Here is a 21,891-nt window from a genome sequence, read left to right as displayed (position 1 = left end):
AGCTCAATGAAATTTTTATAAACTCACAATAATGAAAGAAACAAAAGTCAAGCAACCATACTGGAGAAAAGATGGCTCGAGAGAGAATAGAAAATAATATTATAAAATCATTACTATATGAAGAGGTGGTCAAAAAGTTCACATCTAAGAAACAGGTAGGACATGAAAGTATCATAGTGATGTGTTGGCAGTTATTAACTACAAATAGTCTGTTGTTTTTCTAGATTTTGTAATATTTGTGGTGTTTGTCACCTTAACCTTGCAACTGGTTGTAATTACTCAATCTAGGTAAACATTAACTTTTATCCCTAATTTTATATTCATGGCTTTGTTTTTGTTTTCTTAAGGAAGCTTCCCTCAAATTGTATAAACTTCAGGATCCATAAATCTGAATCCACAAACCTTCTGGAACTCATCATGTACAAAGTTGTAATGGACACGTCTTTTATTTATTAGTGACTGTATGTGACTCTAAGCTTCATGAAAGCAGGTACAACATATGTTGTGCTCATTGCTGTAAGTCCCGCGCAAGACTGTCTCAGAGTAAATGCTCAGTAAATATTTGTTGACAAGTCATTCCTTTATTGACCAGTCATTCTTTAATTTACTCAGCAATTATTTATTGAATATTTACTATGGACCAGGGTTGGGGATACAAAGTCATCCTCTGCCTTCTAGGACTTGACAGCCCAGGAGTAGAAATAGCCATAAAACATGAACAGAACACAGGAGGCTATGTGTTGAGCATAAACGTGGCAGACAGAGGGTCCCATGGGATCACAGAGGAAGCACATGAATCCCGCCTCTAGGTTCAAGGTGAGTTTTCTGGAGAAGATGGTGCTGTCTAAATGAATCCTAGAGGAGACTGATGGGAAAGGTTGGTTTAAAGGCAGAAGGACAAATAACTATCAAAGCATGGATGTGGTGAGATGGTCCTCGAGCTGCCAGCCAGCCTTCACGCCGCCAGGGTGTGGAGTGCAGACCAGTGACACAGAATGACCTGCAGAGGTGGGCAAGGGCCACTCTTCATTGTACAGGACCTTCCAGGGATGCAGACTTGTCCTGCATACCTGGAGCGTCACCGAAGGGTTTTAGGCAAAGAAGCGGCATCATCAGATTTGTATAGAAAGTTCCTGCTGGTACAACTCTGGAGAGAAGATTGAGAGGGACTGAAACTGAAGGCAGAGAAACCAAATACAATTCTCCAAATGACAGTGAGAATTTGAACTGACATGGATGAGTGTATGGGTGTGTGTGTGTGTGTGTGTGTGTGTGTTTGTGTGTGTAGGGTGAGGACCCAAGAGATGTCAAGGAGCTAGAATGGGCAGGGTTTGGAGCCCTGCTGCGAGGGTGAGGGAGACTGAAGTCAAGCGTGAGTCAAGTTTCAGACTTAGAAGGTAGGAGCTAGTGAAACAGGACCACGGTGGGAGGAAGAGGATGGGCATGTTGAATTTCAGATCCCTATGTACCATCCAGACAGCCGGTCCAGAAGTCAGCTAGATCTGAGCTCAGTGAATCTGCAGCTCAGAGACAGATTTTTGGCTGGAGATAAACAGGTTTGGGAGTCACTGGCATATGATGGTGATGGAAACTTCAGTGAGTGGGAATAGGGGGTGTGGAGGAGGCTGTGTAGATTGAGAAGACTAAGGAAAGTTTTACTGCTTCCTCTTTTTTTTCCTAAACAAATATTAATCATATTTAAATCATCACAAGAACCCCATGAGAGGGGCAGGATGGGTGTTACTCTGAAATCCACTTTAAAGATGGGACAGGAAACAAGGACCTACTGTATAGCACAGGGAAATATAGTCAATATCTTATAATAACCTATAATAACCAATATCAGAAAAAAATCTGAAAAAGAATATGTATTTATATACATAACTGAACCGCTTTGCTGTCTACCTGAAACTAACACAATGCTGTAAATCAACTATACTTCGATTAAAAAAAAAAAAGAGACAGACTCGGAAGGTTAAGTGACCTGTCCAAGGCACTCTAGTAGCCAGCCAGCAAGTGGGCCTGACTCCACTGTGATGTTCTGCTACCACACTCAGCATACAGGACAGCCTTCCGTGGCCTCACCTCTAAGGACCTGTAGAACACATCCCACGTCCTTTCTCCCCTTCCCTCCCTCTGCCTTGGTCCCTTTCTCTTGAGGAGGAGCCCCTACTGTCTACTAGCCACTAAATGGGTGTAATTTACCCCCTAACATTCACCAGGCCCTTGCCCACCCAGCCCCAAACTCAGCACTGGGGACAGAGAAAGGGATCCTGAGCACTGAAAGAATAGCAGGGAACTGAAACAGCCAGGACTAGGAGCAGGCATCAGTGTGAACTGATAGGAAGGAGGGCAGGGGAAGGGCAGAGCTCACAGCAGAGGCCAAGGCTACCAGAGGGCAAGAAGGTACAGAGAAAGAAGGCAAAGGGGCAGAAGGCCCGAGCTAAAACGGAGGAGGGTAGTGGGAGGAGGGGGAGAGGTAATGGGAGGCTCATTGTCCCAGCAGGGGGAAGTCTTTTGTTTCCTCTCTTCCCTTGGCAGGCTGACAGGATATGAGGCCAAGCCCCCCCACTCCATGCCAGCATCCCCCCCACCCACTGGACGTGGCCCTTCCCTTACAATTGTGTCCTTGACACGGAAGGGGGTAGGGGCAATGGCTCTAGGAGGGAATATAAGGACTACTGGTGTCTTGGGGCTAACTACCGAGGTCCTGAAGGGACAAGAAGCCCCTGGGCTGATTCGTAGAGCTTGGCAGGGAGAGATCAGTGCCTGGGGAGGAGCAGGAAGCCAGGCCAGGGTGGGGCCAGCACAGAGGGTAGCAGGTCGGGCCAGGGGAGCGGTAGGCTAGCCCCAGAGGAGATGACGCAGGGCTTCAGGCCTCTCCCAGCCCCCACCATTCCAGCCTGGGGGCCTGAGAGCTTACCTGAAATCCAGGGTTCCCCCCACCCCCTTCATTCCGTAAGGTTGACATCACCCCCACCGGGCAGCTGTGATCTGGTAGAGCCCAGCAAACTCCGCTGTCCTGCCTGGGCCCTTCACATCCACTTTCCTGGACTCCCTCCCTCCCTCTCCGGGATCCAGGAGCCTGGCCTCCCGCTGTGGTCCTTCAGGAACCCTGGAATTTCATCCCTCCCCTCCTCTCCCTCCTGGGTCATTTTGCTCCATCAGCTGTTCCTGCAGGAAGGGCGCCCTACTCAGCCTCGCCTCTCTTCCCGAGCCTTTTGTTTGCTGGGTCTGCAGGAAATTGGAGGGGCGGTGGCCAAGGGCTCATCTGCCCTAGGGGCCTGGGGGAGGGGGTCCGGGTTCACGAGACTTTAATCCTGGGGAGTTCACTGCAGGGGTGGGGAGGGTGGATTGCCGGGTAATTAGCATTTAGAACGCGAACTCGGAGTGGGGCGCCGTGGAGCTGGAAATGGACGCTCTTGTCTCCGAGGGGCGCTCCTGGTGTGTGTTCGGGGATCCCTAGAACCGGAGGCTGGACTTAATAGGCTGACCCGGGAGCCAACACGAAGGGGAGAAGAACCCAGATACCGCATCCCACGCCTAGGTCCTGGGAATCCCAAACGGTGGTGAGGTAGCAAGCAGGTCAGACCAAGTAGCCTGTGATTAGCTAATTTCTTTCCCGTTTAAAAATGGTGGAGAGGAGGACCAGCACGTATATCCTGAATTCGCGCCTTCCCAGGACGCAACCGCCGACTAGGAGGCGGGGGTGGCCGCTCTAGCGAGCCTGCGCCCTCTCGTTGGTTGCCCTCTCTCTGAGGCCACCCTGGTCGCCGCCATCTTCCCTTACCAGCGAGCTGGGCGGGGCCGCTGCAGTCACGTGAGGAGCAAGACCGCCCCCCCGTCCCAGGTCCGCGATGGTTCCCAGAACAGTCAATGAACGGTTACTAACGTCACCGCAGTGGCTGGGACTGTTAGAAGCACCGGAGTAAAGCAGCGAAGAAAAGAAAAGTTCCTGTTTCGTGGAGCTTAACTTTCTGTTGGAAGTAGACAGTCTATGAACAAGATCAACAAGTAAACGACATCTATTAGATGGTGTTAAAAGCGCTATGGAGGAAAAAATATATAGGAAAAGTAGAAAAAAATAGGAAATGGGATGGGAAGGAAAGAAAGCATAGTTCAATTTTAAATGGGACCAGCGGAGGAGATTTCACTAAGAAGATGGTATTTGAGTCCAGAAGACAAAGAGGCTCATGCTCTGTGTGTCACAGCCCAGAAAGAGATCAGGCAGGAGATGAGGAGGGGTGAAGGCAGGAGGCAGATCGGATAGGGCTTCGTGGGTAGGGTGCCCACATAATATATAGACCACTCTGAGTCACTTCTGAGCAAAGGAAATGCTGTTAATACTTATGCCAAGGCAACAGGCATAAACTGTGGTAGTTGGTGTTTCAGGAGGTAAGTATGGTTACCCTTCATATAAAAGCCTTTGGCTTTTACTCTGAGGAAAATGAGAAACCATTGGACAGTTTTGAAAAGAGAAGCGTCATGAAGGGATAGTTGCTTTTGAATAACATCACTCTAACCGATCTGCTTAGAATAGACGTAGGGGCCAGGGCAGAACCAGGCAAATCGGTTAGAGGGTTGTTGCAATAATACAGATAAGAGATGATGGTGGCTTGGACTAGGGTGATAAACTGTGGTTCGGCACTTGCTATATTTTAAAAGTAGAGCCCAAAAGAATTACTGATGGATTGGATGTGGGATATGAGAGGGAGTACTTGAGCATAACCTTAAGGTTTTTGACCTAAGCAACTGGGAAGGTGGGACGGCCACAAGAGGAGTAGGTTGTAGGGGAATGTTTAGGCGTTTGATTTGGGGCAAATCAAGTTTGAGTTGCCTGTTTGATGTCCAAGCAGAGAGGTTACTATGTTGTTGGACATACAGTCTGAAGTTCAGAGTAGAGATCTGGGCTGAATATACACCCTTGGGGCACTATTATACACTATTATATGGATGGTATTTAAAACTAGGAGACTGAACCAGTCAACAATAATAAATAAATAAATAAATCTAGGAGATTGAGTGAGATCACCAAAGGAATAGGTGTAAGTGGGTAAAAAGAAGCCTGTGGACTGAATTTCCGGTCCTCAATGGAGCCTCCAGTCCACAGTGGCCTCTTGGCCATTCCTCCAACACCTAAGGGTGCCCCAGAGTTGAGACAAGAGATGAAGAAGAACCAGCAAAGGAGACTAAGCAATGACCCTTGGATTGACCGTGGAAGGCACTGGTGACTTGATGAGCAGTTTCCCTTTTGCTGATGAGCAAAAGCTTGGGCTTGGTGAGTTTAAGAAGAAATGAGAGGAGGGGATTGGAAACAGCTAGTACAGACAACTCCTACAGAGAAGTTTTGCTATAAAGAAGAAACAACAAAGGAATGAAATGGTAATGGTATGTGTGTGGATTCAAGAAAATCTTTTTTTTTCCTTTTTAAGACAAGACAAATAAAAGAATAAAAACATATTTGTATACTAATGGGAATGACCCAATGGAAAGGGAAAACGGGATGATGAGATAGGACCTAGTGGCAGGTTAACCTCAGCTGGGAGCACAATCAGCTCATCTCTATTAATGGGATGGAGGGCAGAACCTAGCGTGGTGTGTGGTTAGGAGCTTTGAGAGTCTTTTCTGATGCTTCCTGTCTTTTCAATGAATTTGGAAGCAAGGTAGTGAGCTGAGATGGAGATGGGTAGAGAAACCACTGGAGAGAGGGGGGAAGATTTAACAGTCATCTAGGACTGTGGGAGAGTGAATGGACCAGAGGGAAAAGCTGGTCTGAATGCAGGGCAGCATGAGTGCCCACTTGAGGTTCACGGCCATGAATTTGAAATGAGACTGGTTCTATGGGTGGATGGGTGTCCAGCCATGTTTAGCTGCTTGGGCAGGTTCAGGGTAGGTGGAGAGTTGCCTTTACCAAGGCTGTGATTTTGCCAGGAGTTGTGATAAAGTGAGAGGGGCAAAGGAGTGCTTTTCACTGATCGTGAACTTGAAGCTGGATGAGAAGGGAAGTGAGTGAGGGCAGTGCGCACAGGGCAGGATCAGTGGGTTGGGAGGTCCAGTGAGGTGGAGGATTGTTGGAGTTAGGGCATGACAAAGACCTTCTCCTTGACCAAACATCAGCCAGTTTCCTCTGAAACCTCTTCTGGACTAGGCCTCGACCTTGACCCCCATCCCTGCTGGGCCTGCCTAGCTCAGTTTAGAGAGAATCCCCCACCCAAAGCTTGATATCTGATCACCCTGGCCTGCCTTTCACAAGAATCCTATTGAGTTTGTTTAGCTAGAGTCCCCCTAAACTTAGTGTTTCCTCTTAGTAATTTTCCATTCACTGACCCCCTCCTTCTGCTTGTTGTTTATAAACACTCAGCTGTCTCTGCTATATTTGGGGTTGAGCCCCATCTCTCTTCCCTATTGTGAGTCTTGACACCAATTGCCTAAATAAAGTCTTCCTTACCATTTTAGCAAGTGTCAGATTAATTTTTTTCCTCTACAGGTATAACTAGAAGTGGTGAATGAAAAGATGGAGGGGCCAAAATTACTGGTAAGGACAAGTCTAGGCATAACCATTGGGTGGGATGGAGGGTGAGATCTATGTAGAAGTGGAGTTTAAGCACCGGCCAGCTGAGTGTTGGAAGTCTCATCAATGTGGATACTGAAGACAACAAAAATTGTGACAAGAGTGGTGTTGGAGAGACTCAGGAGCCAAGCTCCGTGTCATGGGTAGCAGAGATGACTACTAAAGATGTCACAGGTTAACTGTTCATGAGACCTTTCCCTGGCAAAGCCACATTTGTGCTACTTTGAGCCCCTTCCTCTCCTATGGAAATGTTGCAGATAATTTACAGCCAAAGACCAGTGGCAGGAAAACCGGTGTTCATTTCCTGAGGCTCAAATGACAGTGTATGAAAGTTAGGAAATTATTACTGAAGCTCTCCAAGCTTCAATTTCCTAATGTGAAAAATGGAAATAACAATGGTATCCACCTCACAAAGTGGTTATGCGTATTTAACATAGTGCCCTATGCAAATAATTTATTGAACATTTCGGTATTTCAAGTGCCTAATTAGTTCACTGAACTCTCACAGCCGCTTCCTGCAGGAGGGTCTAGTTAATCCCCATTTTACAGATGAGGAAACGTTGCCAGTTGGTGCTGATGGTGATGGTACCTGTAGAGTGAGAAGGTGGCCGTAACTCTCCGAGGTTCACAAATCCTGTGATCTCTGCTGGAAGACACAACACTCTGCCGGGAGGCTCCAAAACTGGCGGCAAAGGAGGCCGATTAACGGCTGCCCGCGCCCGCAGGGTTCTCCCGGATCGGCGGCCAATGGCTCCCTCCAGTGGCGGAAGCGAAGGGCGCAGCTTGTGGGCTGGACTGGGCGCGAGGGGAAGGCCCCGCGGGGCTGAGGGCTGAGGCCGAGACCTGGTGGACTGTACAGGGATTCGAGAGGCTGGAGGACTAGGAGTCGGTAAGGCGCGGACCGACGGGGCCCAGCGTTCCCCGCAGCGCACCTGTGACAGGTGCCGTGGCCCCGCCCACCTGCCGGAGGCCTTCCGCCGTCACGACACGCCCCTTTCAGCAGTGACTCCTCGGGCCGCCTTCGAGCCCCGAGTGGGGTCCTGCCCGCGCGGCAGGCGCTTGTTTGAACCGGGGTGATGGGCGCAGTGGGAACCGTGGTCCACAGCCTGCCAAAGACGCATGTCTGAGGAGCGAACCCGGGCAGCATCCCGGTCGCACGTGGGGCGGGAGCCCAGCTGGCTGCGCGAGCCCGGAGGGGCGGGGCCTCCCCGGGCTCGCCCACGGGGCGGGGCTGGGCCTGGGGACCAATGGGGCGCGTGTGTGCTGGGGCGGGGGGAGAGGCTCCGGGCCTGGCATCCCGGTAGCCGCAGCTGTCTTTTCCGGCACCCGCGCCCCCTCCGCCTGTAGCGGACCCTTCCAAATCTCGGGGATAAACCCCGAGCAGCTGCGTCCTCCGGTGGGTGAGTGAGCGCCCTGACACACCCGGGCTGTGGGGGGTGCGCCTGGCCGGGGAGAAGGAATCTCGGCCCCCTCCAACCTGCCCCGGGAGAAAGTGGGCAGGAACCGGTTGGGGGAGGAGGACCCACCTTGTGTTGCCGGCCGGTGTTTTGGTATTGGTAGTCGAGGAATGGTTGGGATGGTAGAGTTTAGGGGCTGCCTTGTGTGGGTGGGAGGAATCTGGTGAGGCTAAGGACAGAGGAGCCTGTTCGAGATGGATTGAGGAAGAGGGTTGATGGATGATGAGGCTTTGGAAGATTCGGAAGTTTCTTATTGTCCTGAGCTGAGGTGATTGCATGGAGGATCTTGGGGGGCGGCTCAGGACTCCAGATGAGAAAGTGAAGAGGGCCTCCTGCCCATAACTCACTTCCCTTTTGGGGATTTGCTTCCTCTTGTGCTGGTTAAGAAGGGTGAGGATCTTTGCACCTTGCCACAGCCACTGTCATCCCTAGTCTCAGGCATATGGGGCAAGAGGTGGCCCCCAGGAGCTGTGAGGGCCTTGGTACCCAATGCTGAGGCCTGTAGAGTCTGCCATTGTTGGGGTAGTGGCCAGGACCAGGCTGCCCCCTACTAACTCTTTGAGTTGCTGGTGAATATAAGTGAGTGTGTGTGTTTCCTTTTGGGGGAAGCTTTGGGGTGTTTGGTTAGAGGTGTTTTGGGGAGACTCCACGGAGCTGCTTTCCACTCAGCAAACTCTTTGCAGGCCTCGTAACCTCTGGTGACTTCCTCTGCCCGCTCTCGGCCATGGCCAGTGAGAACTCTCCTCTGTTGGCCTACCGGCTCCTGGGGGAGGAGGGAGTTGCCTTCCCTGCCAATGGGGCCGGAGGTCCTGGAGGGGCATCTGCCCGGAAACTCTCCACCTTCCTGGGTGTGGTGGTGCCCACGGTCCTGTCCATGTTCAGTATAGTTGTCTTCTTGAGGATTGGTGAGTGGTGGTCTTACTCAGGGGTGCAGTGGGAGGGATGGGTGGGACTGGGATGAAGTTGGGGAAGAGCCCTGGGAGAAGTGGGTAGACGAAGGGCTGGGGGAGGGGGCTCCCCATGGCCTTGTGTTTGGCTCTGCCCTGGAGGTAACTGATGACCAATGGGAAAGGGGGTGGGATGCATGAGCCACCATCTGACCTGCTTTACCACTCCTGTCCCAGGGTTCGTGGTGGGCCATGCTGGGCTGCTGCAGGCTTTGGCCATGCTCTTGGTTGCCTACTTCATCCTGGCACTCACCGTCCTCTCTGTCTGTGCCATCGCCACCAATGGAGCTGTGCGAGGGGGCGGAGCCTACTGTATCCTCCGACATCCGTGAACTGGGGTCTGGGCTCTTCTGTCATAGGGAGAAGGAGAGGGCCCCTCCCACCCCCCCTGGGGGCACAGGATAAGAGGGGGCAAGTTCCAATGAATGTCCAGCAGACAGGTTGGAATGGGGAAGGTGACCAATGTGGCCTTCCATGTTAGTTCCACTTTCCAGACCACCAGGGGCCTTCTCAGTTGCCATTTTGGCTCTCCTAACAGTCCTGTCAGTTAGGTAGTATTCATTTTACAGACGAGATTCCAGAGCATTGGTGACTTGGACAAAGTCACGTGGCTTGGGAGTGGCTGCACTGGGACACACTGCCTCTGAGAACAGTCCTGGTGTGTTCAGGGAGGTGAGGCGTGGAGGGCCAGCTGCAGCATGCTTTGTGTTCAGTGCCATCCTCATGCTCCAGTTCAGTTTCTTTTCCCTTAACACTCACCTCCTGCTTCCACTTTTAGTCATGATCAGCCGGACCCTGGGGCCTGAGGTTGGGGGCAGCATCGGCCTCATGTTCTACCTGGCTAACGTCTGTGGCTGTGCCGTCTCCCTGCTGGGGCTGGTGGAGGCTGTGCTTGATGTCTTTGGGTCTGGTCTGTGTTTCCCACCCTGGTCAGGGCAGCTCTGAGGATTTGCAGGGTCTAGGATTCTGGGATCATGGCTGGTAGAGAAGCCCTCTCCAGGAGGGGTGTACAGTGGTTTCTCCAGCTCCTACTGTGTGCCTAGACTCTTGTAGACATCCGAGAGATTGTCCTAGCCCACGAGGAGCTTACCATGTAGTCAGGGAGGCCAGACTAACACTCCCCAAATTGACAGAGCAAGAATAGTGGTACCCAGCAGGGAGGGCTAGGATGCTGGGGTACAGTTGGGTGGGGGAGTGGGAACGATGGCTTCTATGAGGACAAGTGGACCGAAGATGGGGTCTGTCCCTGTTTTGAGTCATGGTTGGGGTCCCTCCTTGGAATGTGGCCTTCTAACTCTGTTCCTTCCTCTCTACAGATGCCACAGGGTCCAGTGGGCTCCGAGTCCTGCCCCAGGGCTACGGCTGGAATCTGCTTTATGGCTCCCTGCTGCTGGGCCTGGTGGGCGGGGTCTGCACGCTGGGGGCTGGCCTCTATGCCCGGGCCTCCTTCCTCACATTCCTGCTGGTCTCTGGTTCCCTGGCCTCCGTGCTGATCAGCTTTGTGGCTGTGGGGCCCAGGGACATCCCCCTGACCCCTCAGCCTGGCCCCAATGGCTCCTCCCTGCCGCCCCAGGTCGGCCACTTCACTGGCTTCAACAGCAGCACTCTGAAGGCCAATTTGGGTGGTGAGCTGGGCACAAGAGTGCTGGGGTTCTCGAGGAGAGGGGTGGGCACATGGTAGGGGACAGGCCTCTGGAATCCCAGGTGAAAACAGATGTCAGGGAAAATCAGGGGCAGGACGTCTGGACCTTGGAGTAATGCAGGTTGATTAAGATCTGTTCGGCGTGTGTGGGCTGCTGTGTGTTTGGCCCAACGAGGTACAAGGGTGACCACAAGATAGTCCCTGCCCTAGAGGAACTTACTTACTTGGAGAGATAAGACGTACGTTCAGGAAACAAATTGCACAATAGGACTGAATGTGATTCAAGTAGACTCACAGAAGAGAATCTGTGAATCACAGAGGAGTCCAGAGGAGGGAGATCTGGGTATGGACTGGGGAGGGTGGGAGCCGGTGGAGCTAGAGTGGGCTGAGCTGGGTTGGGAAATTCAGATAGGAGCGGGAGGGAAGGCATCTTAGAAAAGAGCGTGATGAAGCGCTGGAGGGAGGACTGGAGCATATGGGGGAGAAGGAGGTGATGAGGTTGGCTGAGCCAGTGTCAGATATGGGGTCAGGGCTGGGGTCTTGGTGAGGATGGTGGGGAGGCAGGTTGGGGTTTGGAATCTGAGGAGAGGGTGGCAGGGCCAAAATGCCTGGGTCCCTAGAAGGGATGCTGACACCCTCTCCTCCCTGAGAACGGTCCCCTCCTCAGCTGGCTACGCCAAGGACTACACCACGGGGGCCATGATGACCTTTGCCAGCGTCTTTGCTGTCCTTTTTAATGGCTGCACGGGCATCATGGCTGGGGCCAATATGTCGGGTGAGAACCCCTGCCTGCCACCTCCTGGGATTGGGGGGCTGCCATCTTGTGCCCCTGCGGGGGCGCTGAGGGCTCAGGGATGCAGGGAGTGGTGGAGGGCTGACCTCTCTCCCTTTGCTCCCTTCCCTCCAGGGGAGCTGAAGGACCCTAGCCGGGCGATTCCTCTGGGCACGATCGTCGCTGTCGCCTATACTTTCTTCATCTACATCCTGCTTTTCTTCCTGTCCAGCTTCACCTGTGACAGGTGCCTGGGGAGGGGGTGAGCTTGGTCTTTAAAGGGGTGGGGTGAGGTGTTGGAACAAGGTTGGCACACCTGGATCATCAAGGGCAGCACAGGCTGGGGGGTAGATACTGAAGTTGTTGGGGTGCAGGGAAAAATCGGGACTGTCTGTCCCATTGGGAGAGCGTTGGAGCTGCTGCCTTCAGTGGGTAGGCTGGCTATGTGGTAATAGCCAACCTGCAGCCAGCATCTGCTTCGTGCCTGGTACTGTTGTAAGCACTTGGTTTGGGGGTGGGGTGGGGAAAAGTTTTCTAGTCAATTTGTATTTCCATAAATATTTGGCTTCTTGTGCATATACTGTTGGGAATGTGCACAAGTGATTAAATTCAAAGCACCCCAATGACAGCCAAATCCCCCGTGAGTAGGGCAGATCAACCCCTGGGCACACTTGATCTGTTAATATGGTCCTTAAGATCAGGGCTAGGGTCTGTTGAGAATACCCAGTGCTTAACCTCACCCAGTGTTGAAAGCATTGTTCTCACCAGGACCCTAGGATGGTGCATATTTATTCTCTGGATCCTCTTCCTTTTCCTCCCTGTAGGACCCTGCTGCAGGAGGACTATGGGTTCTTCCGGGCCATCAGCCTGTGGCCCCCGCTGGTCTTGATTGGTATCTATGCCACGTCGCTCTCAGCCTCCATGAGCTCCCTCATCGGCGCCTCCCGCATCCTCCACGCCCTGGCCCAGGATGACCTCTTCGGTGCGCTGTCCCCTGCCTCCTGCCTGGCCCTGAGCACACCCTCCTATGTCTGTCTCGGTCCCCTGCTTGGCCCAGGCTGACATGACTCCTGTGTTTCTGTTTTCACAGGAGTGATCCTGGCACCGGCCAAGGTTGTATCCCGAGGGGGGAACCCCTGGGGGGCTGTGCTCTATTCTTGGGGCCTAGTGCAGGTAAGCCTTCCTCTTCAAGCTGCCTTCCCCCTGCCCCTAAGCCCCTCCTGCTTATGCTTTTAGGACCAGAAAGGGTCATGTGGGTGCTGGGAGACAGGGCTGAAAAGACAGCATGTGTTGGCATTTGACGAGGTGGGGGGAATGGATGAAGGCCCAGCCTCTTCGTCCTTGTCCAGCTGGTGCTCCTGGCTGGGAAGCTGAACACACTGGCCGCTGTGGTTACTGTCTTCTACTTGGTGGCCTATGCTGCTGTGGACCTGTCCTGCCTGAGCCTGGAGTGGGCCTCGGCCCCCAACTTCCGGTGAGAGGAGAAGATGCTTGTGTCTGCAGTGAAAGAGAGGGAGGTGTGGGCAGGCCTCGGACCACAGTGGGAGAGGTCTGGGATAGAGTGGAGTGTCTCTGTATCAGGGCAGCCCTTCCTGAGCATCCTCCCTTCTCTGTCCGCCCCCAGTCCCACCTTCAGCCTGTTCTCCTGGCACACCTGCTTGCTGGGGGTGGCCTCCTGCCTGCTCATGATGTTCCTCATCAGCCCTGGGGCCGCTGGTGGCTCCCTGCTTCTCATGGGCCTGCTTTCCGCCCTGCTCACTGCTCGAGGAGGCCCCAGCAGCTGGGGCTACGTCAGCCAGGCCCTGCTTTTCCACCAGGTTGGTGGGGGGACTTGGAGGAGGGTGGGGAGGGGAGGGGAGGAGGCGGGCTGGGAACACCTACGCCCCAAGGAGGCCCCCTGTTCCCTCGGCTGGAGTTTCTTCTTGTCCGAGAGAGGTCGAGGGGGCTGTCCACCAGAGCCCATCTTCCCACGACCTCACCTTGTCCAGGTTCGTAAATATCTGCTCCGGTTGGATGTCCGGAAGGATCACGTGAAGTTCTGGCGGCCCCAGCTGCTGCTCCTGGTGGGGAATCCCCGGGGTGCACTGCCTCTGCTGCGGTTGGCCAACCAGCTCAAGAAAGGGGGCCTCTACGTGCTGGGCCATGTCACCCTGGGAGACCTCGGTCAGTTGCCCTCCACTCACCCCCAGCCTCTCTCTCCATCTCACTCTCAGATGCTCTTTGTGTTCTTTGCATCCCAGAGGCACCATCCTTCTTCCCAGCTGACCCTTCCTAGCAGCCACACCCTTGCCCAGATCTGTCTCTTCGACCCACTTGCAATTTGGACTCTGGGAGAAAGTACTTGAGTCTGGGCCACATTTGCTGCCTACCTTCTCTGCAGACTGCCTGCCCTCGGACCCTGTGCAGCCGCAGTATGGGGCGTGGCTGAGCCTGGTGGACCGGGCCCAGGTGAAGGCCTTCGTGGACCTCACCCTCTCGCCCTCCGTGCGCCAGGGGGCTCAGCATCTGCTGCGGATCTCAGGCCTCGGTGAGCTGCTCCTGTCTAGGTCCCATGACCTGCTCCATGAAAATCTCTGCTCCCTACCCCCGAGAGCAAACCACAGATTGCAAACTCCAAAAGGAACCCACAATCTAGGGCATATAAAACTCAGTTCTCAAAAGATAAAGCCCAGGGCGTGATAAGGTCTCCAAGGAGATGCCTTAAGGACTGGAGATGGAGTGACACTGTTTTTTGTTTTTTTCCTGACCCATAATTGGGGCACAGGCTCTGAAAAGCATGTTGTCTTGTTGGGGACAATGGGAGAAACATTTGAGGCTGGCAGCTGCCCTGTCAAATCTAGGGCAGATGCTTTTTAACCACCACAATTCAGAGGAAGGAAGACCATTATGCATTGATATGGCCAGCAATGTGATGAGATGGTATCTCAGCTGGGTCTCGAAAGGTGTGGAGAAATAGGGGTTGGTGTAACAAGGCTCCCAGAAACCACAAAGGACGCGGAGGGTGTGTGGGACTGATGCTATTGTATGGAGTGGGACACTCCCAGCTTTGTGGCTGTGTCTTTGTGTGGAGGCCTCCAGCCCTGCACTTCTGTCTCCTCCAAATCCCTGCTCAGCCACCTCCTCCTTTCTCAGTCCAGGGACTGGGGTCTGTGCCCCCTCTGAGTGCATACTTGGGCTGCATTTACAGTTTGTCTGAAGTTCAAGTGTTGGACGTTGCCCTGTTCAGTGTAAATCAGAACCTTGGAAAATGCTCAGGAGGGAGTGAGACTTGTTTAATTTGCAAAATCAGCTGGAGTTCCCACCTGCTAAAGTGTGTTGGGGGTGTTACTGAGCATTATGTGACAGACCCTGGAGCATCCAAGGTCCTGGTCTCTCAGCTCCACCTTTTGTGAGGGATCCTGAGCCAAGAGACCACCACTTGCATGAAATTTACCCTGCGGGAAATGATTCAAATAAAAAGGGAAAGATTTCCTTTCAGTGATCAATCCCCCAGCATGTCCAACTTGATTTACTGGTAGATTTTAAGTAACCTATTTGTCTCCTGAGAAGGTCTTAGAGGAGGTCTGAGTCTTCCTGTAAACTCAGCCCTGTTAAAGGGGGAATTATCTGATTCCATGTTGGTTGTTCAGGTACTGAAACCCAGGAGCTGTCAGCAGGGACTTGGGGCTTTGCAGCTGGTGCACATAGCAGCTTAGAGGCTCAGAGAATGGGCTCTGGTGCTGGACACATTGGGTTCGCCTGCTGGCCCCGGTGTCTACCAGCCATGAGCCTTTGGGCAAGTGACTTCATCGCTCTGGGCCTCAGGTTCCTTATCTGTAAAATGGGGTGAGTAATAGTCCCTACCTCATAGGGTTGCTTCAGGGATCAGAGAGTTAAAACACAAAGTGCTTTCAACAGGACAGAGCCCTCCCCCGGGTTAGAGTGCAGATGTTAGCTCTCAGGGGACTGTGCTTTGGTCGTGCCACCGTTAGGGCTTTGCAGTTGTAGGAACAGATTGTGCAGCCCCAGCGCCGAGTTCTTATCCTCCCCTAGCAGGGCCCAGGCCCTGTTTCCCTGGGGAGTGAGGCCATGAGCTTGACTAATCAGGGGGTCCCACATCTGCCCAGTGGAGTCAGACTCTTAGATCCCGTCATGAAAAAGGTGTGCAGCTTGAAATCTAAAGTGAATGCATCCTACTGCAACAGACCAGACGTGCTCCTTAGTTAAAAGAATCCTAAGGCAAACTTTGCCTATTTAAGTGGGGGAGATTAGTTGTGGAGATAAATAAAATAAAAGCATGTGAAAGCGTTTGGGAAAACTAAAAGTCATTATGCAAATGTGCAAAGTGTTGCCTTAAGAGGGCAAGCACAGTGGAAATGTCATACCTAATGGCTGACACATGTCGCTGTCAGCACGTGGGAGTGGGTGCCTGTCAGCGTGGTGTGAACTCAGCCTGTGAGTCTGATTCCTGTGTGAGTCTGATTTCTGCCCCTCTCTGCCCCCAGGTGGCATGAAGCCCAACACGCTGGTCCTGGGTTTCTATGATGATGCTGCACCTGAGGACCATTTCCTGACGGACCCAGCTTTCTCTGAGCCTGCAGATGGTACCCAGGAGGGTGGGTCCCCAGCCCTGAGCACCTTGTTTCCTCCACCCCGGGCTCCTGGGAGCCCCCGGGCTCTCAGTCCCCAGGACTACGTGGCCACGGTGGCAGATGCCCTGAAAATGAACAAGAATGTGGTTCTGGCCCGGGCCTGTGGGGCCCTGCCCCCCGAGCGGCTGAGCCGGGGGTCTGGGGGCACCTCTCAGCCGCATCACGTGGACGTGTGGCCCCTCAATCTGCTGCGGCCCCGGGGTGGGCCCGGCTATGTGGACGTCTGTGGCCTCTTCCTGCTGCAGATGGCAACCATCTTGGGCATGGTGCCTGCTTGGCACAGTGCCCGCCTCCGGATCTTCTTGTGCCTGGGGCCTCGGGAGGCCCCTGGGGCGGCTGAGGGGCGGCTCCGGGCACTGCTGAGCCAGCTAAGGATCCGGGCTGAGGTGCAGGAGGTGGTGTGGGGTGAGGGGGCTGGGTCCCAGGAGCCTGAGGAGGAGGAGGAAGGGGACTTCGTGAATGGCAGGCGGGGAGACGCTGAGGCAGAGGCCCTGGCATGCAGCGCCAACGCCCTGGTTCGGGCCCAGCAGGGGCGCGGCAGAGGAGGAGGGCCTGGTGGGCCAGAGGGTGGAGATGGTGAGCAGGGGCCCTCCACCGCCCTCACCTTCCTGTACCTGCCTCGGCCGCCTGCTGATCCTGCCCGTTACCCTCGCTACCTGGCACTGCTGGAAATTCTGAGCCGTGATCTGGGCCCTACTCTGCTCATTCATGGCGTCACCCCTGTCACTTGCACTGATCTATGAAGCCCCTTTCCAAGTAGAGAGTGCCCACGTTGGGCGGCCCACCTGGATTATCGGGTGAGGAAGGGAAGGGCCGCCTCCCGCCTGTCTCGCACATGGGACTCGGACCCTGGTGGAAGTATTAGGGGATCCTGGTCTCTGGCATCTCTCCCTCTCTGGGAGGGGGGCCTCGGTGCACTAACGCAGGGCAGCTGTCCCCACCAGGCTGGGGGAGGGAATCAGCAGTCCTCCCCTGCTGACCTCCCTCCCTTCACCGGTGCCTTGACGGGGGCTGGGTCTCCGCTTGTGACGCTAGGCTACCTCAGTCTCCCCTGCTCACCTAAGACTCCCTGACCCCTGAGGTTGTGATGTTTTTGTTCTGTTTTATTTTTCTAACTGCTGAACATGAATAAAAGATCAGAACACTACACACTGGCGGCGCACTTCTGGACGGGGGAGGGTGGGTGGGACGGGAAGAGGGAGAAATCTGTATGGGGGATGGGGAAAGAGGGGCTCGGGAGCTTCCCAGTGGCGAGGGGGCCAAGTGTCGGACTTGGGGCGCTGGGCCTGGTGGGGGCTCGTGGAAACGGGCTGCTCGCAGCCCCTTAGACGCAGGCGCCCGCGGAAAGCCCTCCTGGCTCACAGAAGGGGGCCGACTCGGGGAGGGACGGCACTTTAGGGCCTAGGGGCCACGTGACCCTCCCCCAGGAATGCAGTGACGTCACCGGGGGCGTGGCTGTCCCCAAAATTGGGGAGGAAGGGGAAAAAAAAAAGCCAGAAAAAGTTTCTTTCCTGGAGTCCCAAGCGAGGTGTGGGACGGAAGAAGGGGTCCAAGTCAGAGGCCCGGGTCTCCGTGGGGCCCTGACCGCTGTCTGGAGTCCCCCGATCTAGGCCATGTCCGGGCCCACCTGGCTTCCCCCGAAGCAGCCGGAGCCCGCCAGAGCCCCTCAGGGGAGAGCGCTCCCTCGAGGCGCCTCGGGGCCGCCGCCAGCCCACGGAGCAGGTAAGGCATCCCCAGTGCCGCCGAGGAGGCCATCGGGGCACCAGAGCTCACCTCTGCCCGGCGGCGGCTTTTGCCTCCCGCTGAGCCCACCCATACCGCCGCTTCCCCAAGCCCTGAAACCCGCAGCCCCTGCCCTCTGGCAGCCCTCCCTGCCTCCTGCCCCGTTCTCCGACCCCAAGTGCGGGGGGGGGGGAGGGGAGAAGAGGGACCCAAGACGGCGGCCTCCACAAGTGTCACTCTCTTCTTCCCATCCCCACCTTTGCTCTCTCTTCCCTCACCCCAGCACTCCAGCCCCACCCCAGGGTCAGTTTTTGCCCTCTCCCATCTGAGCAGTGTTACCAGGCCCCTGGGGGACCGGAGGATCGGGGGCTAGCCTGGGTGGGGTGCCATGGAGCACCCCAGCGCCCACAGGTGAGCACTGGGATTGGGGGGGGGTGGGAACTTGGGACAGGAGAGGAGGCCAGGTGATTTGCATTCTCCCTGCTTTTGCTCCATCCCTAGGGACCACCCCCAGACAGGGGGGGCTTGCGCCCAGGGAGTCTGGATGCTGAGATTGATTCCCTGACCAGCATGCTGGCCGAGTTGGATGGGGGTCGTGGTCATGCCCCACGGCGGCCTGACCGGCAGGTGACTCCCCTGTCTTGCTGCTGTCCCTTCAGTCCTTGTCCCCTGCCCCTCCCCTCCAGCCTGGTCCCTGCTCTGGATTCTCAGCCCCCCTCCCCCTCTGTGTGAATGATACACACACCAGCGTGGAGGGAGCCAGGTCACCAAAACTTACTAGGTTGTCAGTCGCCTGGGGTCGGGTCCTTGTCAAAACCAGTGCTAACCCGGGTGCCACACATATGGGGTAGGGGGTTCCACAGATGTGTGGCATGGAATGTGCCCAGTTCACTCCTTCTGGTCTGCGTTTCTCCCCAGGCTTATGAGTCCCTTCAGCCCCCTGCCTATCGCCCAGGCTCAGGCTCCCTGAAGCCCAACGGAGGGGGTGTTCCTCCCCCACCGCTCCCAGCGTCCCCCTATGGGGGCCCTACTCCGGCCTCCTATGCTACGGCCAGCACCCCCGCTGGCCCTGCCTTCCCTGTGCAAGTGAAGGTGGCACAACCAGTGAGAGGCTGTGGCCCCCCCAGGCGGGGGACCTCTCAGGCCTCTGGGCCCCCTCCGGGCCCCCACTTTCCTGTCCCAGGCCGAGGTGAAGTCTGGGGGGCTGGCTATCGGAGCCACCGCGAGCCAGGGCCAGCGGGTAAAGAGGAGGCTGCTGGGGCCTCCAACCCTGCAGCAGGAAGAGGAAGCGGGTATGGGACCCCGGTAAGTCCCGGGCACTGGGATTTGGGGTCCTCAAAGACAACTGGATGCGGACTGGGTGGCGTGAGGGTGGTGTTTGATGTCCTGGTTGTCAGAAGTCTGAGGTGTGGGAGCTCTGGACCCCCGGGGGGTGTTGGGCAGGTCTGGAAATAGAGGAAGTAGGGGATAGATCTGCATACTGGCTTCTAGAAGGGCACCTCTGGCCCCTGGGCTGAGATATTCTCAGATGAGCTTTTTGGGTGGAATTGCCTAGTCACCCTCAGTGACCTTCAGTGACAGTATTGGGAGCTAGAGGTAGGGCCGAACCCTTGATTCTCACTTCCCAGGTTCCCCTGAGCCAGCCTCCCGAGGAGGAACTTGAGAGGTTGACCAAGAAGCTGGTACATGACATGAACCACCCGCCCAGTGGGGAGTACTTCGGTGAGCTGACCCCTGGTGGGGCAGGAAAGGGGAGGTGAGGCTGGAGAGTCAGATGAACAGAGGGTCCGGCTTCCAAGCCTGTGTAGATTGACCCTGTTCCTCTTCAACCCCAGGCCGGTGTGGTGGCTGTGGAGAAGATGTGGTTGGGGATGGGGCCGGGGTTGTAGCCCTGGACCGCGTCTTTCACGTTGGCTGCTTTGTGTGTTCCACGTGCCGGGCCCAGCTCCGGGGCCAGCATTTCTATGCCGTGGAGAGGAGGGCTTATTGTGAGAGCTGCTATGTGGTGAGTGGTTGGGGCTGAGCGGGGGTGGGGGGGGGCTGGAGTCAGCAGCAGGAGACAGGGGCCTTCCATCCAAGGTGGGAACTAGATGTCTAAGCCCCAGAGAGGAACAGGGTTTGAGGCTGGGGGACTGAAACTGGTATGTAAGAAGGGAGGAATGAAGTAAGTAGCTATATCCTGGCTGCTGGAGGGGAAAGACAATATGCTCTTACAAGTATGAGGCATTTATTTTAGATTTAAGGGAATGTGCTAAATTCCCACAATTGCCCTGTAAGGCAGATACTACTACTGAAGGAAACTGAAGCTCAGAAAGGTTAAATAGCTTGTCTAGGAAGCTGCCATGCTGGGACTTGTACTCAGATCTGTTCAAGGCCACCTTTCACTGCATCACATGCAGTGGGCTACCTAAACAGATGGGTGGGCTGGCAGGATGCCAGTCAGGGCTGCCATGGGTCTCCCCAGCCCCTGACCTTCCTGCCCTCCTTCCCAACAGGCCACCCTTGAGAAGTGCTCCACGTGCTCCCAGCCCATCCTGGACCGGATTCTGCGGGCTATGGGGAAGGCCTACCATCCTGGCTGCTTCACCTGTGTGGTGTGCCACCGTGGTCTTGATGGCATCCCTTTCACTGTGGATGCCACCAGCCAGATCCACTGCATTGAGGACTTCCACAGGTCAGCCGGGTTCCCAACCATTGTCTCAGGATGTCTGGCCTGGCTTTTCCCATCTTCCTTATTTCTCCTTCATATCTGAGTACCAGCCTCTCTTGTTTCTTATTATCTTCCCCTAACATCCAGGACCATACCTCTGGCCACTTCTGTGCCCTCCTGCCTTCCACCTTCTCTGGGCTCTTTTGTTAGTCTCCTCCAGCCCTGGGGCTTGACAGCATCCTTGGTTCCCTTCTCCCCCAGGAAGTTTGCCCCACGATGCTCAGTGTGTGGTGGAGCCATCATGCCTGAGCCAGGTCAGGAGGAGACTGTGAGAATCGTTGCTCTGGATCGCAGCTTTCACATTGGCTGTTACAAATGCGAGGTCAGGGGACCTGGATAAGGGGAAACAGGGTTATTGGGATCTGGGGTGCTGGGTATGTTAGACCACAAGGGAGAAGGAACTCAGGGGTCAAGGCCTGATGGAAAGCTGTTGCTTCTTTCTGAACAGGAGTGTGGGCTGCTGCTCTCCTCTGAGGGTGAGTGTCAGGGCTGCTACCCGCTGGATGGGCACATCTTATGCAAGGCTTGCAGTGCCTGGCGCATCCAGGAGCTCTCGGCCACCGTCACCACCGACTGCTGAGTCTCCCCCAGAAGCACGTGCCGTGTTCTCCCTTCTCATCAACCACCCTCCCTGACATCTACCTTTATAACTTTGTCACCAAATGCTGTCTCCTCTTCCTCCAATCGTGAAATAATAATCCCTCAAGAGCTGACAAAACACTTTTAAGCGTGTTGTCTCATCTGATTCTCATAGCAGCCCAACAGGAGCCTGATTGTTGTGACTGCTTTTTAAGCTGAGAAGTGGTTTCCTCAGATTGCATTCTTCCAAAGTGGCAGAACCAAGATCAGAAGGGCCAATTTTTTGCACCTCCACTACGCACTCTTTTTAATGTAGTTTCCTGTAAAAATACTCTTCCTCTCAGTGCTGGGAGCCAGACAGGCAGCATTTCCTATCCTTAAGTCCTCACACTCAACTCACTGAACAAGGACTTGGTGTTATCCCCAGTGTGGTGCATTTTATCTGGGGCAAGCCAGATTCTGCTTGGTGGTCAGGCCCTCAACCTACAATCAATCTCATCAAGGTACTGGTTGGTGTTTGCCAGTTTTGCTTAAAGATAGGGTGCCTTTCTGGAAGAAGAGCAGGAACAGTGGGTTTTGCTGGTAGCACGTACTGAGGCACAAATACAGGCTGGTTCTCTGGTGGGAGCACCAGAGAGAGTGGTGGTAAATGTTTTAAAATGGTTGCTGTATCCCACTAAACGCCCGTACTCCCTAAGCGACTGCCCTGCGCGAGGAGAGGGGGGAGCCACTCCCGATGAGATCAGGAGACTCCCCGACCAAAGTGAGGGGCAAGGCGGCTAGACGCGAACTGACTCAGATCCTAGACACATCCGGGGAAGCGCGACCTTCGACGTCCGACCTCGGCGGGAGGAAGCTCT

At 54.9% G+C, this 21,891-nt stretch overlaps 2 protein-coding genes across 5 annotated transcripts; both read left to right on the top strand.

The window, feature by feature from the left end:
• The first annotated feature begins 3,925 nt into the window (after nucleotides 1–3,925).
• SLC12A9 (solute carrier family 12 member 9) lies at nucleotides 3,926–17,167 on the top strand. Of its 4 annotated transcripts, none has more exons than XM_072943183.1 (14): nucleotides 3,926–4,395; nucleotides 8,712–8,933; nucleotides 9,153–9,287; nucleotides 9,754–9,885; nucleotides 10,292–10,600; nucleotides 11,285–11,392; nucleotides 11,525–11,636; nucleotides 12,214–12,371; nucleotides 12,480–12,562; nucleotides 12,739–12,863; nucleotides 13,014–13,206; nucleotides 13,378–13,552; nucleotides 13,770–13,916; nucleotides 15,874–17,167. In XM_072943183.1, the coding sequence occupies exons 2-14, from the start codon at nucleotides 8,753–8,755 to the stop codon at nucleotides 16,761–16,763; spliced, it is 2,748 nt and encodes a 915-aa protein (XP_072799284.1). In that variant the 5' UTR covers nucleotides 3,926–4,395; nucleotides 8,712–8,752; the 3' UTR covers nucleotides 16,764–17,167. The 4 variants fall into 4 exon arrangements, with proteins under 4 accessions (XP_072799284.1, XP_072799285.1, XP_006219207.2 ...); XM_006219145.4 differs by lacking the exon at nucleotides 3,926–4,395 and adding an exon at nucleotides 7,843–7,971; XM_015251969.3 differs by lacking the exon at nucleotides 3,926–4,395 and adding an exon at nucleotides 7,849–7,967.
• An 86-nt stretch (nucleotides 17,168–17,253) lies between these two features.
• On the top strand, nucleotides 17,254–21,172 carry TRIP6 (thyroid hormone receptor interactor 6). Its single transcript, XM_015251965.3, has 9 exons — nucleotides 17,254–17,742; nucleotides 18,026–18,153; nucleotides 18,244–18,369; nucleotides 18,661–19,047; nucleotides 19,371–19,464; nucleotides 19,578–19,747; nucleotides 20,238–20,416; nucleotides 20,654–20,774; nucleotides 20,901–21,172. Exons 1-9 carry the CDS (start codon nucleotides 17,634–17,636, stop codon nucleotides 21,030–21,032), a joined length of 1,446 nt encoding a protein of 481 aa, XP_015107451.1. The 5' UTR covers nucleotides 17,254–17,633; the 3' UTR covers nucleotides 21,033–21,172.
• Nucleotides 21,173–21,891: the final 719 nt, after the last annotated feature.

This window comes from Vicugna pacos, chromosome 18, assembly GCF_048564905.1.
Source record: "Vicugna pacos chromosome 18, VicPac4, whole genome shotgun sequence".
In the NCBI taxonomy this organism is placed as follows: Eukaryota; Metazoa; Chordata; class Mammalia; order Artiodactyla; family Camelidae; genus Vicugna; species Vicugna pacos.
This window is presented reverse-complemented; position numbering and strand designations above follow the sequence as displayed.